Source organism: Leuresthes tenuis, unplaced genomic scaffold (genome assembly GCF_036924035.1).
Source record: "Leuresthes tenuis unplaced genomic scaffold, fLeuTen1.0.hap1 SCAF_9, whole genome shotgun sequence".
Lineage (NCBI taxonomy): Eukaryota > Metazoa > Chordata > Actinopteri > Atheriniformes > Atherinopsidae > Leuresthes > Leuresthes tenuis.
This window is the reverse complement of record NW_027325363.1, coordinates 8,731,556-8,747,686: the sequence shown is the minus strand read 5'-3', so window position 1 is coordinate 8,747,686 and position 16,131 is coordinate 8,731,556. Positions and strand designations below refer to the sequence as shown.

General features: G+C 39.8%; 1 protein-coding gene across 4 annotated transcripts in view; it reads right to left on the bottom strand.

The window, feature by feature from the left end:
* Positions 1–1,386: 1,386 nt before the first annotated feature.
* Positions 1,387–16,131, bottom strand: part of robo2 (roundabout, axon guidance receptor, homolog 2 (Drosophila)) — a 152,811-nt gene continuing 138,066 nt past the window's right edge. For 3 of the 4 annotated variants that reach the window (XM_072392166.1, XM_072392167.1, XM_072392168.1), the window contains 7 exons: positions 14,769–14,928; positions 12,752–13,015; positions 11,662–11,873; positions 6,969–7,127; positions 6,542–6,802; positions 4,739–4,933; positions 1,387–4,394 (listed from right to left, as the gene is read on the bottom strand). In XM_072392166.1, the coding sequence (XP_072248267.1) occupies positions 4,393–4,394; positions 4,739–4,933; positions 6,542–6,802; positions 6,969–7,127; positions 11,662–11,873; positions 12,752–13,015; positions 14,769–14,928 (1,253 nt within the window). In that variant the 3' untranslated portion in view covers positions 1,387–4,392. Of the gene's footprint in view, positions 4,395–4,738; positions 4,934–6,541; positions 6,803–6,968; positions 7,128–7,623; positions 7,807–11,661; positions 11,874–12,751; positions 13,016–14,768; positions 14,929–16,131 lie in introns of all 4 variants that reach the window. The other variant, XM_072392165.1, reaches the window with a different exon arrangement.

Below are 16,131 nucleotides of genomic sequence, written 5' to 3'. Positions count from 1 at the left end.
TGTGACACTTGGAATCCTTTTGATAACTCTTAATAATAGATGAGTAGCCTGTACCCATCCATGAAACAGCGTTTGAGTCCATTTTCAGGGGCTCAATTACATTTGAACTTCTTACAGAAGGTACCACTTATCAAGTAGAAGTAGCTCAGACTCTTCCACCAACTTTATGTGTGAATTAATTCAGAATTAATGCTAAGAGTCTACACAATCAGAAGTACAAACATGAAATTACAAAATGTTAAATTGCTATTGGAAAAACATTTGCTAAATTTGAATTCAATTTTGTAAAAAGGAAAAGCTGTACCTAAAGGACAAAGTACATATAATAGATGTATAGTACGTCTCACAGTTAAGCTAATAGTCAACATGTCAGTAACAAGTTTGAAATATCCCTTTACATCAATGTGACCATGTTATAACACTGTATAACAGACGCATTAATCATGAGTACTTTCCATGTAATCTGCTTCAGTATTAGTTCTCCTATGGAAACACTGATACCGTGGATTATGAAATATGTCCTGGCATGTTTCCCTGCATCTACTCTCCCAGTGACGTTTTCTGGGGCCGCCTCAAAGGCTCAATGAATTGTACATTTAACCTTCATACCTTGAAAAGAAGGGTGAGGTGCAACAGTCCTGTCGTGAACAGGCTGAAAGCTTTTTGGATTGACAGATTGGGAGGGGTTCACCACACTGAAAGAGTGTGTGGGCTAATAGTTATACATTTTGATGGAAAGACGAAAAACCATTAACGAATCGGGATGCGCTTTGAGCCTTCTGAAAGTACTTCCTTAAAACACAGTTCTGTGGAAGAAATCAATGCAAGTGAATGGACAACACCTGATTGGTCTGCACCCCATCTCTGAGGTTGAGTTTCAAACCAGGCTGTAGTTGGTATAAAAGTATTGCAAAGACAGAATAAGTAGTTACTAATGTGTTTATCTAATCTACTACTGTGTTGTTTGTCCATCAGACTTTTTCCATGGATATTTTTTGGCAGATGTTTTCCAAGAGAACAAACTTTTTTCCAGCTTGTGTGAAAATGCTGACAGAGAAGCTGCTCCTAGTTTTCTCTACCCAGTATTGCACCAGTTCTTTCACAATTTATTTTGGATTTAGCTCTGAGTAGGAGAGCTTGAAAGCGAGCTGCCTGCCTCAGTGATTTAGAAGATTTGTATTTGTGTTTGAAGCTGCGCCTCTAGAAGGATCAAGGTGGGAATTGGTTTGACATAAAATGCACAGCTGAACAAACTAGCATTTTAATGTTGTAGCTACAGTATAAGTAGTTGTGCTTTTATGTGATCATTTGAGTTTAATTAAAGCTCACATGTCGTCGGTTCTCCTGCACAACAGTCTTTCCATCAAACACAAATATTTTAAGTCATTTCCATTTTTCAAAAATATTTTATTTAATATTGATCCAGGTACAAGGAAATAAAAGAGCATGGGTTTATCTTACAGGACATGGGAATGAGACTGTAAAATGTTATTTTCTTGATCCACTCTCTTCTTGGACAAGGACATGCAAGTGAATACAGAAGGTGGTGTACAGAGAAAATAGGAGATTGGACAGTACTGTAGAAATGGCATTTGATCGGGGTATCACTTCACCCCATACTGTACAGAAAAGACTTCACCCAACAACTTTCTCTTTTTGTCATTTTTAATCTTCTTTTATAGCAAAAGGAAACACACAGATAGGCTACAAAGAACCAACAATATTGAGAAAATTAACAAAAGAGGGAAAGCACTTTCATCCTTCCAAAAAGACATTTCCTCTATTGTCTTGACAAGCAAATTGTGAGCATTTTTACTCCTTGTGTTGAAAAGTTTCTTTAGTTTTTGACATGAGAAGAGCAGTGCAGTGAACATGCAAGACGAAGAGTGACTCAGAGGACAACTGACCCGGCACTACACCTGTGTGTGCCCGTCATCTCCTTATGGCCTCGCTGCTCGGCTCCGACACCAAACTTTACAAGGAACAAAAAACACATTTTATATCTCACAAATCTTTATGCATATTTCACAATATACCTTTATTATCATTTTAATAAATACAAAACGACACTGTGATTTAAAAGAAAACAATGGGTATTAAAGAGACACTAAAACGCATTAGACATTAGAAATATCAATCTTAATTTGGTATGTTCTTTTACTGACATCTTGTCTTAAGGTGGATGAACCAGCACATTATATTCAGAATCAAAATCCACATCAGAAAAGAAAGAAGGGACGACAGAACCTGACATGAGAGGGAAGTTTTCCTCAATGAAAATGGAATGGCATAATCAAGTGGAGATGCATATGAATATATACACATATATACACATACATATACACCACCAGAATGTAAAATAACCTGAGATACTCTCTGCACCTCATTTCCAGAACACTGGCCACTGGGTGGATGGTAAAAAAAAATGACGATGGCATGACGACAACAGTACAACAGCATCTGATGGCCTTTAGTTTCCCACCCCCCTTTATCAACATTAGCAGTACAAAAAAAGACAAAACAAACAGTCATTGAACCACAAAAATCCTGAACATTACAATTGAAAACATTGTTGTAAGCAGCGTTTTGGAGTCCATAAAAGGCATACAAAGAAACAAGCTTCTCTTTAAAAAGGACAACCAATAGAAACCTTGTTGGAAAAGACACAAATTGAAAATCAGAGGCTTAAAAGTTGAAAGTGGCTGATAATGAGAGTGTTTTGTGGCAGTCAGGCAGATAGAAAGTGTTCTGCTCCATACTGTGGCTGTAGACATGGAGGCAGTGGGACCCACTAGTTATTATACAAGGCCTTTCTCCGTCATTACTCCCACTCAAAGCTACACTGTCATACACACCATATTTTCTCCAAGTTTCTGACACAAGACTGTGCTGATCATATTTCAATAAGTGAGGCACCAACTATTATACCAACACCTGCATATATTTTAACAGCAGTGAGCTGAACCCAAAAGGTTACCGGTAATGTGTTGTTGTTTTAAATAAAACTGTACCACTGATAATTTAACAAAACATATATTAATAAGTGCTCTAAAAAGCAAATAATTTTGAAAATGGTTGGGACTAAAAGATATAAATAAAACATAAAATATGTAAACAATTTATGTAGCTCCACTGATATTTTAGTGGGTTCAGAAGCATCATTACTACTAATCATGAAAAATACTCCTTAGTTTGTGTATGTTTTTTTTCAATGTATTAAGGCCTTGGAAGGATCATAAATCTGCCTCTAAATGCTCTGAATTGACTTCTACATGCAGACAGATTTCACTGAGCCCCTTCTAGCTGTCTCTTTGTAAGTTTGCTGCTTCGCTGAATGAGGAGTGTAAACTCAGATTTGTAAAATTATTTAGGCAGTAAAACGCTAAAAAAATGAAATACTTGAAATACTTTGAAACCATTGTGTAAAATGAGGAAAATGTGCTCCCTTGATTTGTTTCTGAAAACAAGACAATATCTGGAGTTGCTCAAAACATTGAAGACTCAACATTTCTGGTAAACTATAAGACTAGGACTGTAAATTAGGACTTAAATAATAAACTCAAGTCACCTACAGTAACACAGAATTTCTCCTAAAATCTCCTGCCTTGAATCTGCACTCACACCCTCAGGAATCCTGTGTGCCTGCCACCCAATATTGTCTCAACTGTGGCAATGGGCGTCTTATTGTTGCTGTCTGTGTACAAAGCATTACTCTTTAATATCTCTCTGTATATTAGTATATAATCTTCTCTTTACTTTACAGTACAGAAACTCCTCTTCACATATTCTTCCGGTTCTTCATGTCAGCAGGAGCTATGTTTTTGTGCTTATCACCAACAATTGCAGTGCAAAACAATAATTAATAATAATGATAATAATAATTAATGGTAACTTTCAACAAACAATGGATTATAAAACAATTATCTTATGGCACAAGAGCCACTCAATTCACATATAATACAAAATAACCAGATAAAACCCAACTGTTTCTGTATATGTAAATAAAAGCTCAAACTCAATTAGGTTTGCATAGCAATGCAACAAGTCAAAGAAAATATTTACAGGAAACAAAATTCCCTTTTTCCCAAGGGTGGTGACCGGAAAATTTGTTCTCATATAGATGTTTTCTTTTTTTTTTTTTTTTACCTTGCCTTTTTCTAACAAAAACAAAATTACAGTAAGGTAGGAGGTGGAAAATATTTTCTTAAGGACAAAAACATAGTGAGATGTACAGTATGTCTGTGTCTTTACATCACATGTACAGTTCTGTGACACTGCTTTTCTCTGTGGTTCTCTTTGTGGTGCACCCTCCCTCTGAGAACACACAGGATGAGGACAAAGTTCATCACCCAACAAGGAGGGCAGACTCCAGTTCAAAACCCAGGCAGGTCACTCTGTTGAAGAAAAAGGGAAGAAGGAGAACATGTGAGGGAAGCTAAAAAAAAAATCTGAGCACTGTAAGGATTCAAAATCAACTGCTTGTAATACGGGAAATGTGCCTTTTTTTCTTTGCCAGTAGAGGATTAGTGTAGCTGAGTAACAACTAACCAAAGCTGCTCCAAAGTTGATGACCAATGCATAAAAGCGAAATTATGACTGTATTTGTTGCATACAGGAAATAATTAGCAAATTATGGTTTTCCATAAGTTACATGCTGAAGATACAGATACACTCAGTACGGTACAGTAAGTGTATATAGAAGGGAGAAAAAATTGAATTAAAACACCAAATCACTCACATAACTCTCCCGTGTACTGTCCTTGTCCATTGGTCCCCAGGAAATCAGCATGTTCCGTGGCAGTCCACTGTTGTGGTTGTCGTGGACCTTCAGCCTTGCGTGGCCCAGTCGAGCCCTTGGAGGAAGCTGTGCCTGAGGAACTGTGGCCTCCAGGGGACGGGAATGATGGTTTACTGTATGGGAGGCAGCCATCCTCTAAGGAAACATGAAGAAAACAAACTATAAGTTTGAGTATATAGTATAGAATAATAGTTGACATGTGAAGTGTATTGTTGTAGTGATACACATCTAAAATCTGATGCATGGAGACAAAGAGCAATTCTCCTCCTGACATCTGCAGAGTGGTGGTGCCAGCAAACAATGCCAGGATATGCCACAGACATCTGTCAGCCTCACACATGGCCTTTCCAGCTACCAGCCTTATGAGGGGGTAAATTCAACAACAGAGACCACTGGCTGCTGTGGCACCCCCTGCTGCAGGGCAGCATAATACTGACCCTCAGCAGTCTCTATCATGGTGTGAAATCTCATCAAACTGCTCCCTACCGTTCTGCTAATGACTGTAATAGAGCTTGCCCTGACCTCGGTGGATTCTACAGCGCATCAGTCAGTGCTTTGACATGAGGGAATTCACCAACAGGATTTTTTTATAAAGGTGCTGACTGTAGCACCTGCCTTTGTCTCACGGCCTTAGAGTAACTGTCTGAGGAAGTCCTGGCACAAAGAGGCTGGAGAGCATTACATGGAGAGTGCTAACAGTTACACACACACACACACACACACACACACACACACACACACACACACACACAGATGGGGTGTAGAGTGGCTGCTGTTTGTGTGAGAAAAAAAAGCTGAAGCGATTAGAGTGCATCTCGGTTGCTGAGGCCTCCTGCCTCACTTGGAGCAGAGCAGTCCCATACTGGCAACAGTTACAGGGGCAATGAGGAGGCTGAGGGAGGGCTGAGGGAGAGCTGAGGGGAGCATTCTGGAAACCAGAGAAAGTGGCAGACGGTGCAATCTGTTCATGGGAGCCCAGTCTCAAAGCAGCATGAAAGCTCACTTCAACACAAGAACTTGTAGAAAAATGTCCCACCATCAATGCCCAGCAGCAGTTGCATCCATATTTCTTTTTTTGGAATAAATACTTCCATCAAGAACAAGAGTTCCACTTCCAGTCTTGATTGCAGTGTTCAGAATGTGCTACCGCTGGAGGATTTACTCTCTAAAAATATCAAATTGTTCATAAGTAAAATAATTCTCTAGATTTTTTTGGTTGAGAAGTAATGCAGAGCTTGTATATAACATACACACTTTTGTCTCAAACATTTTTAGAAATGAATGATCATACATTTACCCAACTCATTTGTACTAAAGATATAAGAACATATCTCTAAACAGTTTGACTACTCCAAACTTTATGCTAACATGATAGTAACACGACTCCAGCAGCAATGCCATCCAATCCATCTATCTTTCTGTTCAGCATTTGTAGAGATTAAATTGACTTTTGCATGGATTTCTAAACAAATACTACAATAAATCTGGTGATCTCATATCATCCTCCATTACAAGCATTTCTTGATTTCCAATTCTCTAATACTTCAGACACTACCTCATGATGAAAAACTCAAATCTGCAGCTTTTTTAGCTGACTTTCAGCCTAATGTAGAACAGAGAAATTACATGTTCAAGGTGACATCCTCATGTTGTATTTCATGTGTAAACATTGCAACTAAAAGCTTGCTTTGTATCATTACTGAGGATTGGGTTTCAGCTTTGACAGTTTCTGTTGATCTGTACCTGTTTTGTGTCCCCTGCGTCCGTCATCAGCTCGATCCATGGAACCTAGCCTGTCTTGAGCTTGGCGATGATGTTCTAAGGAAGTTCGCATGTGTCTTTCAATGGAGCTCTTCATGTCATCTGGCCCACACAAGGGTCCTGACATAGGAGTGCGCTCCAGAGATGAAGCCTTCCTATCTGCAGGCGGCGCCATGCTGCTGACACTGCGGGCTCCCTGGATACGGCCCTGACTGGGAGGAGGCTCAGGGGGAGGAGGTAGGTCTGTGTCAAGGGAAACCCACAGTAAATCACATGAATGCATTCATGACTTGTAAAATATAATGCTGTAAAACTGATGACCAATGTTATGCTGCTTATTAGTATAACTATTTCTTGTTACAACTGTAACAGATGTTTATTTAGAATATGTTTTCAGCGGCCGCCTCACCGTCTGCACCAGCGTCTCTCCGGTGGGGTGTTGTGCCCTGACTTCGGGGTTTGCGTGTGGGCCTAGTTGCCCTCTGGTGGCCCAAGCTGTGTGTGCCGACTGTGCTGCCATCTGTTGAAAATGGACTGCTGGGCCTGGGCCTGTGGGACAAGCCTTTACCTGCAGGAGGGATACAACAACAAAAGCCAGCTAGTTAATAAAGACATTAAGGAGCCAACACCCGGAAAGTGGAGCTGAGACTGCCATCAGGAAAGATACAAGTTATCAGTCAAGATCTGCAAACCTTTTAGAAAACAAAGTTTTTCATTAGAAGAGAAAAGACCATGAAAGAAGTCTGTAAAAGCTTTCAAATAAGATAAATCACCCTGGTATAACCCATTTAACCCAAGGAAGCCATATTGGAGAGGCACATGAGTGACAGGGGAGCTGAGTCAATGTAAAAGATTAAGAGGATACCCGTGAAGTAGCCATACAGAGCAGGTACAATGCACAAAATGTGTGCAGCATCCACAGCAGCAAAAAGGGCAAGACAGAAATAGCAGGGAAATATCAGCTAGTGGATGACAGGGGGAATAATTAGAGCAGAGAGGAACAAATCGTCAGCTGCTGGTAGACGTTCCAGTCCAGCAGCGGGTGTTTGGTTTCACACACCAACCTCTCTTGCTGAGGCTAGTGCCCTCAATGCGGTAGCCTGCCTTGTCTGCAGCAGCCACCAGGGCCTGGGCGAAGCTGCAGTGGGTAAAGATGGAGCCATCGGAGGAACTGCCCAGACTGGACCTATGGCTGGAGAAATTACGGTCATCCTCCGAGGCTGATCCCCACCCATTCACCATGGACCCTATGGAACACCACAGGTTTCAGCAAAGGTGTGTGTGTGAGTATGCTCGATGGTATAAATGAATAACTCTTTTTTCCAGTCACAGTTAAGAGGCCATAACCTGAATGGATATATGATCTGAAAGTCTGAACACCTGTGCTGTGATTCTAGATATAGAAAGATGAAGGCACTGATCTTATTAACAAAAAAAAAAAAGAGATAATATTAACATCCTGCGCTTAAATGACTTTGTATTTGCTGCAGGGCATTTCTGTTCTTGAAGGAGAGTTCTGTTGTGTAGTTCTTCTGTTCTGGCCTGCCCTCTTTCATCTATCAAAAAAACACAAGTTGAAAACACACACTCATGCATACATGCACACACACACACACACACACACACAAACTGAGATGTTCACACAAACACTCACAAGAGTATGCACCGTGGAACAGCAGGGCTGTCATCAACTGATTCTGTGCTTCTTTTGATAGAGAACAATGAGCGCACCTGTGCGGAGCTACAAAACTGCCTCAGGTGACGTCTCACCAAACAGTGTATTGAATGAAACACCTGGTGGTATGAACAGAATTCTTTTTACTCCTTTTGAAAATGCACAGCAACAGCCCTCTAAAAAGTTGCAATAACTTATCAAAAGAATCAGAATATTTATCTGTTATATCACTTTTAGTTGCTGCTGTGGTTTTAAATACATATCTTACTGTAAAGATTTAAAGGTGATTAAAAGGTAGACTTAAACAATGTCTTGATTGAAAGTCTCTGAATATTAAAACATAACTGAGTATTTGTCAAGGTCAAAAAGGCACATAGGGAAATTCATATATACTATAAGACTTAGGATTCTTGGCTTGAATGCTACTGTACTTCAATGTACTTTGATTTTCCTAGACATAAAAAGCTGGGCCAGCACTTTAAATATAAAAGTATCAGCCTGCCAATAAAAATATGCCACTTTGGCCAGCAAAAACACAGAACAGTCGGCTAATGTGACAGCTTTCAGTGGGACTGGTTTGGCAGATCATTGCTAAAATGGCAACAACCCAAATGCTCAGCTAACAGACTCCATCTCTCCGGCACACAGTGTGATGTCATTGAACAGAGTGGTGTAACAAGGGGGAGGAGAGGTGTGACAGTCAAGGCTGTTGAGACTGTGGGATGGACAATAGTTACCAGCAGGATCCACTAAAAAGGTCAGTATGACACAAAAAGTGGCCCAATCTTGGGCAGAGTGGCTCCAGCTTGATATTGAAATGAACACAATTTGCACAAAAATCAGATGCAGTATGGCCTCTCAGATGGTACTTCCCTTTAACAAGACAATGTAAGACATTTAAAATTGGACAGAATATTTATTAACAGTGGTTCATGAATTTAAAAAAAACACACTCGGAAATCCCCCTTAAAGTTTTCTAAGTTCCCCATCTGTGAGTGTCGTCATTCTAAGGAGGTTGATAAGTCACTGAATTTGACTTCAGGGAATTGCACCTTTAGCAGCAAAAGTTACAGCTTTCCACTACTATTTCAGGGAAACTCTCAGATTAACGAAGACTTCTATAAAATACATGCTTGCATAAGGTTGTGTACCCACTCACACAACCCATTTCTTACTGCTCTAGCTGAAATCCGAGGCAGTAACTACTTCTAGCACTCCATCTTTCCTATTTTCTTTGAAATATTTTTTAAAGAGTTTTTCTCTAAAGAAAGAAAGACAGCAATTCCACTGGGTCCAATCCTCCCACAATGAATAGAGAAGATAATGAAGTAAAGGTAGTGCCAGGCAAAGCACTGAAGCTTCCAAGTCCTGAGGCTCAGCAAAAGAACACTGCCTCAGCAAATCACATCACAGAATGACTTTTCAGCTGCACTAACTGCCACTTTCTACAGCAGAACCTCTTGAGCACTTCTATTCTCTGAAACATCGGTCCAATCAAACTGTGATCATTCTGATATAAATTGATAACAATTTAATTTGGTTTCTGTTTACCCTCAAAATATAATTATTTTGTAAGTTTTCAGACTCAAGTTTGCATTGCATGTCTGATATTTTTTATCATGTCTTAACCAGAGCAATTGGCCAAACCATGTTCTATAAAAAACATTAGCCGACACCTCCGATGCTCCACACACTGATAGAGCAAGACCAGTAAATATTAGGTGGTCGGGGGGCAGTAAAACCCAGACTGGATCCCTCCTGCCACTAAAAATGATTTAGAGTGACAAAAACCATAATCTGCATGTCGTTAAGTGGGAAAATCATTCCCCTTGACGAGCAGGTGTCTCTATCTGCTGTCAGGAGATGTGACCCTGCTCCTCACAAACCTGGCAAATCTTTACAAGAGACTAATAGCCCACAGCAGCCTCAACACTTTAAAATATTTACTTTACACAACCAATACAAAGCAGTAATACAAACCAAGTAATACCAAGTAATACCTTCATCTCTTTGGCTTAAGTAAGAAATGGCTCTGCAATACCCACCCCAACCTGAAGATTCACATTGGTCTGCTAAAAATATGGTGTATTAGCTCAGAGCATAGAATAACACATTGAAAAGTCTGTGCAGGCAACCTGCAGGTGAAAAATGGCCTCTGAAGGGAAGGCAGTTTTTTTTTTCCTGAGGCATCAGCGAGAATGTTTGATTTACTAGACTTTGGTGTAACATTATGAAAACAGACCTATTTCCATATTATTAAAACAATGACAAATCTATCAAGCAACGCTTGACAGGACTCCCGCTCTTTCCCACCCCTATTTGTATAGCCTCAAAGTGTTGGTCACAATAAATCTCAGCAGTTTCTCCTATCTTTCCTCTGTTCCCCCTGCTAACCCTGGAGCTGGAACCGTGTCTGTCCTGTCAAATGGGGTGAGAGGCAGACGTGCAGGGGAGATAAAAAGAAATAGTGCTGTCTTCATGGCAATACAGTGGAGGAGAGATGCTGTAGATTAGGACTCCGTTGCTGCTTTATATTCCTCTAAATACATCAGCAATAGCATGTGTCAGCGCTACCAAAACCACTGTTCCATCATCCCATGGAAAACCACTGTTTACGGCTGCCACAGGCAGCATAGGCCAACCAGCAGCACTATCAGTCCCCTTTTCTTCTAACTGGATCAGCTCCTCCTGTTTTAAGCCATTTCTCCATTTCTCTCCACCTATAAATGCAACACTAAGGATTTTTTCCAAGCACAGACTTTGTTGGATAACCAGAGAGATCTGTAGTGTCATAGAGGACCACTACACCCGAGTCCGCTCCCCTAAACCCAATCCCCTAAATGTCACACATTTATCAGAAAAGACTCTTCATTTTGGTCCCCTAGACTACTGATGGATAGTGATGTCTGGTCTGTGCAGAGCAGCAGACTAAAACCCAGCTCGGCCCCGCAATGTCACGTCCTTCATGTGTCCCCCCAACAGACGGCCGTAAAAGTTTTCAGTGAGTTGTAAAAATGGAAATGGTGCCTCTGGTCTGGAATGGAAAATACTGCATGTGAAATTTATTTCAAATCTCCTTGGGAAGATATGGGTAGCTTTGAGTCTGGGGCTGTGTGCCAGTTAAATCACAGGCATTCTCTGCTTGCCTTGCCTCTCCCTCCTCTTAATTTCCCTCTCACTTTCCTGTTTAAAATTCATGGACTTTCTTATCTCTTTTTTTAGAAATGATAATTACAATTCCTTGGAGTCTGCCAAAAGTGCTTAAAAATCTTTACTGAGGGACACACTGTGAGCAAATTCATATAAAAAAGTGATCACATAGAAACATGGCCATGTTATGTCCTACAATCAATTTACTGTAAAAATAACAATTTTATTTTTGTTTTAAATCAAATTCACTGCAGTTTTTTTAATCCAATCACCTCACCTGTTAAAGAGCTGTCCAGGTTATCCATGCTAGATCCTGGTGTGTGCTCAATACCACGGGGATGCCTGGCCCCATAGCCCTCATCCTCCTCTTCTTCCTCCTCCTCATCATCATCAGGCAGGTCAGTCTCCAGGTCGGAAACCATTGTGCTCGACACGTAGCCCACTGGAGGGGCTGGAGCCTGGGGAGGAAGGGAGCCTCCCTGCATGTGCCTGGCAAGAAAAAGATCAGGATATGTGGAGGCAAGAGATGAATTATGAGGAGAATAAAGGAAGATTCAGAGATTTCTATGGCACAGAATAGAGATATGATACATGCTGAAATACGGTGCTAATTTTCAAGACTTCTGCCACATGCATGGTTGAATATATTTGGACAATTCCTTTCATTCTAAAGTGCTGCTTGTATATTAACACAACAACCTGTTAAAAGCTACTGTGATTGGTACAAAGGCACGCTCCCCAGGCCTGTCGACACATGGCTGTCACCTCGGTGGCAGCCCGCTTTGCTGACAGCCACGTTTGTAAGAGGAGTACAAAGTCTGTGCGGTTTTCAGTGAAATTGGTTGTAATTACTATCCCTCTGGTGTTGTCAGAGATGCTCTCTAACTAACATAGTCATTACTGGCTAACATGACATCTCCTTCCTGACAAGGCATCCCTGCCCCCCCCCCCCCCCCCCCCCCCCCCCCCCCCCCCCCCCACACACACACACACACACACACACACACACACTACCCACTTCCCTATCATGAATGAATGCCAGTCTCTCATTCTCTCTGCGTCGCTGACAGAATGAAGCATGGCCTTCATCTGACTTGCATGAGCACAACAACAATGGAATATGCAATGCATGGATGTAAACTACCATGGGTAAGAAATTGTGTCTCATAGAGTGAGAAAAATACAGTAGTTGCCTAAGTGATAGCATGTGTCCATTAAAATGGAATGATTAATGGGTTAATCTCCATTGCACACGCAGTTGACATGAGGAATACTGCAAGACCAAAATAAATCATAAGAGCAATAAACAGAAACAGAGTATAGAACAAGGATTTTAAAATGACAGTGACAGACAGATGTTAATTTACCATGTTTGTTTAGCCATGTCCAGTTGGTATGCTCTGGTCAGCTCATCCAAATGTGCCTGGAGCATTGGCTGCATCTCATCCCGAGGAGAGGGAGTAAGGGTGGCTGTGGACTGCTGCCCAAAGGACATAGCAGCAGGGGAAGAGGCAACCCCTCGAATGGGTGGGGTGGGTACCCTTTCCTCTTCCTCTTCAAGCTCATCTTCCATGCCCTGGTGAAGGTATGTCTGCACAGGTATGGGCGAGCTCCAACTGTCACTCTCATACCTGAGATAAAAGTGCAAGTTCAGTATGCAAACATGCAATTCTAAAGGTAAATGCATAACAATTTTAGTCAGATTGTGTGCTATAACTAGCAACTATTTCTATTTCTGATTGCAATTGACTGTTTTCCATAAGTTTAAAAATGAATCCCACAAGGATTTTAACTGCAAAGCTTCAGTTAAAAGTGACGCATGAGAAACAGCAAAAACAAAGTAAAATCAATGTTTTTATTGAAAATATATAAATGGAAGTAGAAATAGAACTATAATAAGACGCTTGGTATATTGTGTCTACAAATATAAACTGAAGCAGGAGGAGAAAATTAAACTGCATAAAAGTATGAATATTGAAAAGGAACGTCCTCTGTACCAACATAGAGCTTTGTGACCTTGTCCAACTTCCCTAGGAGTTTGTTATATGACAGTCCTGAGTAAAATGACAGTGGTTGTCGGTTTCCACTTCTCCATAGCTGTGCTTATACATGCTGAAATAATGCTAGTCATAAATAAAATGTTCATTAAAGAAATTTGTCGATGCACACTCCATAGGACATAACTGTTTTAATCTGCTGCCATTAAGAGCAGTCTCAGATTTACAGTGCTGGGGTCTTTCATTTCCCAGATAGCCTATTAAAACAGATGACTCTCCCATACTGGAAATGAGAGTGAGAAGACACAGCACCTTCTGGACCCAAAGAGAGACTCTCAGAATCACTCCAATAGGCTTCTGATAGTTCAAACTTAGAGTGCAGTATGTTTGTGCTTCTGTTAGCTTCACTACATATAAATTCAATGTTAAAAGTATTAGCTGATAAAATCTCAAATCTCTCCTTCATATCTTTCACTTTTTATGACCAAATGTTATCAGGATATTTTTTCTGTACAATTCAGCAAATAGATTTATCTGAAACCATGAGTATGTCTACACACAGCAGCAACAAGAGACTGCTCAAACATGTTTTCTCATTTATTTTTCAGTTGAAAAATCACATCATGGGATTGAAGACAGGATCAGCTTTTGATCTGCACCCATCTATGCATGAGTTTTCATGTGAGGGCATGTGTAAGTGATTATGGGTGTGTAACTGGCTGCATGTGGATATGTACAACTATTGATCCCTCACTTCTCTGCAGATGAACAGTAGTAGAGTAACTTGCTCCAGAGAAAGCAAAACTGAACCATGTTCCTACAGTAGAAATGTGAGGTGCTGCTTATGTTGGCATGCACTGTCTTGTTTGTTCCAGCAAACGAGACACACGATCCATCACTGCTGAGGTACTCAGAAGAGGTAACAGTGACTACACAGCAAGGCTGTTTCAATTTCTGTATTGCATTAGACATTATATATATATGCATATATATGCATAATGCAACAAAACAATCTGCATCTGTTTATTTCCCAAAAATAAATACAAACATAAACTGAATGATTTAAATTTAAAAGTAAAAAAAAATATGCTGTTATACTTGATCAGTTCTGCTTATTTTTTTGTCCAACAGTCAGTAAAAATACATGGAAAAAAGATACTGACAAAAATCTAAAAAGGATAAAAATCCATTTTACACATACTTACACTTTAGTCTTTCAAGATGTACAAGTTTCATCTTACTATCAAATAAAATCTGTTTTTATCACATTTAAATCTTGCAGTCTAAAATGAGTGTTAAAGTCAAAATGTTTTGAATTTTCATAAAATGTATCTGTTTCTTTTGGAATTACATATTTGTATTTGTTTTTCATCAATAGTGCACGTACCCTCCTCCATCATGGTGCTCATTGGGATAAAGGTCCATCTCAGTGCCAGGCAGAGGGTGAATCGGTGGAGGAGGCAGGGGAACATTTACCCAGTTGGATCCATTGGCTTTAGTAGGTTTAGTACCAGCCTTAGTTTTCTTCTTCTTTCCTCCCTTTCCACCTACAAAATGATATTATTCATTTAAGGAACACAGTCACTGAATATCTGATTGCATCAGGAAATCAATTACAATCTAATATATTAGTGTGATGGCATTGCAAATTACAGTAGCTGCTTTTGCCATGTGACAAATGTGTACTCTAAAGAAACTCAATTTGGTGCAAACATGTTGCTTAGATTACAAATCCATTTGCTCTCAGTTTCAGCATACCATTGGAAAGTCATACACAATTTCAACATGAGATTTCAATGGGCTCATGCCTGTCACTGCTTACATAGAAAATCTCAAGGTTGCTTGATGAAAAGCATGCTTCCATTGATTGATTGGCTGAAAAGCCTCAAATCTCCATAGAAACTGAAGAGAAAGGCAGTAAATGCAGCTGAGGCAGACCTTTGCGCTCCACCCATCCCTCAGTGTCCCCTTTCACATCAGGCTTTGGGTTCCACAATGAAATATCTCACTTCACAGCATCATTATAATGAATGGCTTGTGTAGTGTCAGTGTGTCCCTAATGGAATTCACTGAGAGTCTATTACTACTTTCATTTCTTTTATTACACCAGAGAGCCGCTAACCCCATCTATTTCCACTCATAACCCTCCAACACCAGATTCTCCTCTGTCACATCCATCTTTATAAATCTGCCAGCCAGGTCAATACTAAGTTTTATATGATTTGGTCACTGTGGAAGAAACATTTTTTGTCTTTAAAAAATATTTGACTTCAATCTCAAATCTGGTTTTAAGTTCAGATTCATACAGTATAAACATTGTTGAAAACAAAACTTTTCATACAAAAAGTTAACTTTTACAATGAAAATAAAATAAGTTAATATCTTACACATATTTACACAACCTCAATAAAGGTATTTTACATGTGTAAAGCTAATATAAAGCTTTTATAAACACCTGCTGACAAAAACTAAAGACCCGAGATGATACCATATATTTCAATAAGGCAGCATATATCAACATACATTACATAAAACTATAAGATTTGTTGTGTTTTGAATATCTGTATAAAACGCTACTGTAAAAATGTTGAAATGGACAATATACAAAACATGCTCCTCTGAGCATAACATGTATATCAGTGATATGATTTTTACATTTATGATGCTTAAAATGAACGCTTTTGCCAAACATGTTTTAAGGAAACACTGAAAGTGTACCTGTAAATGTGTGAAAGTATCTTTTTAGCATT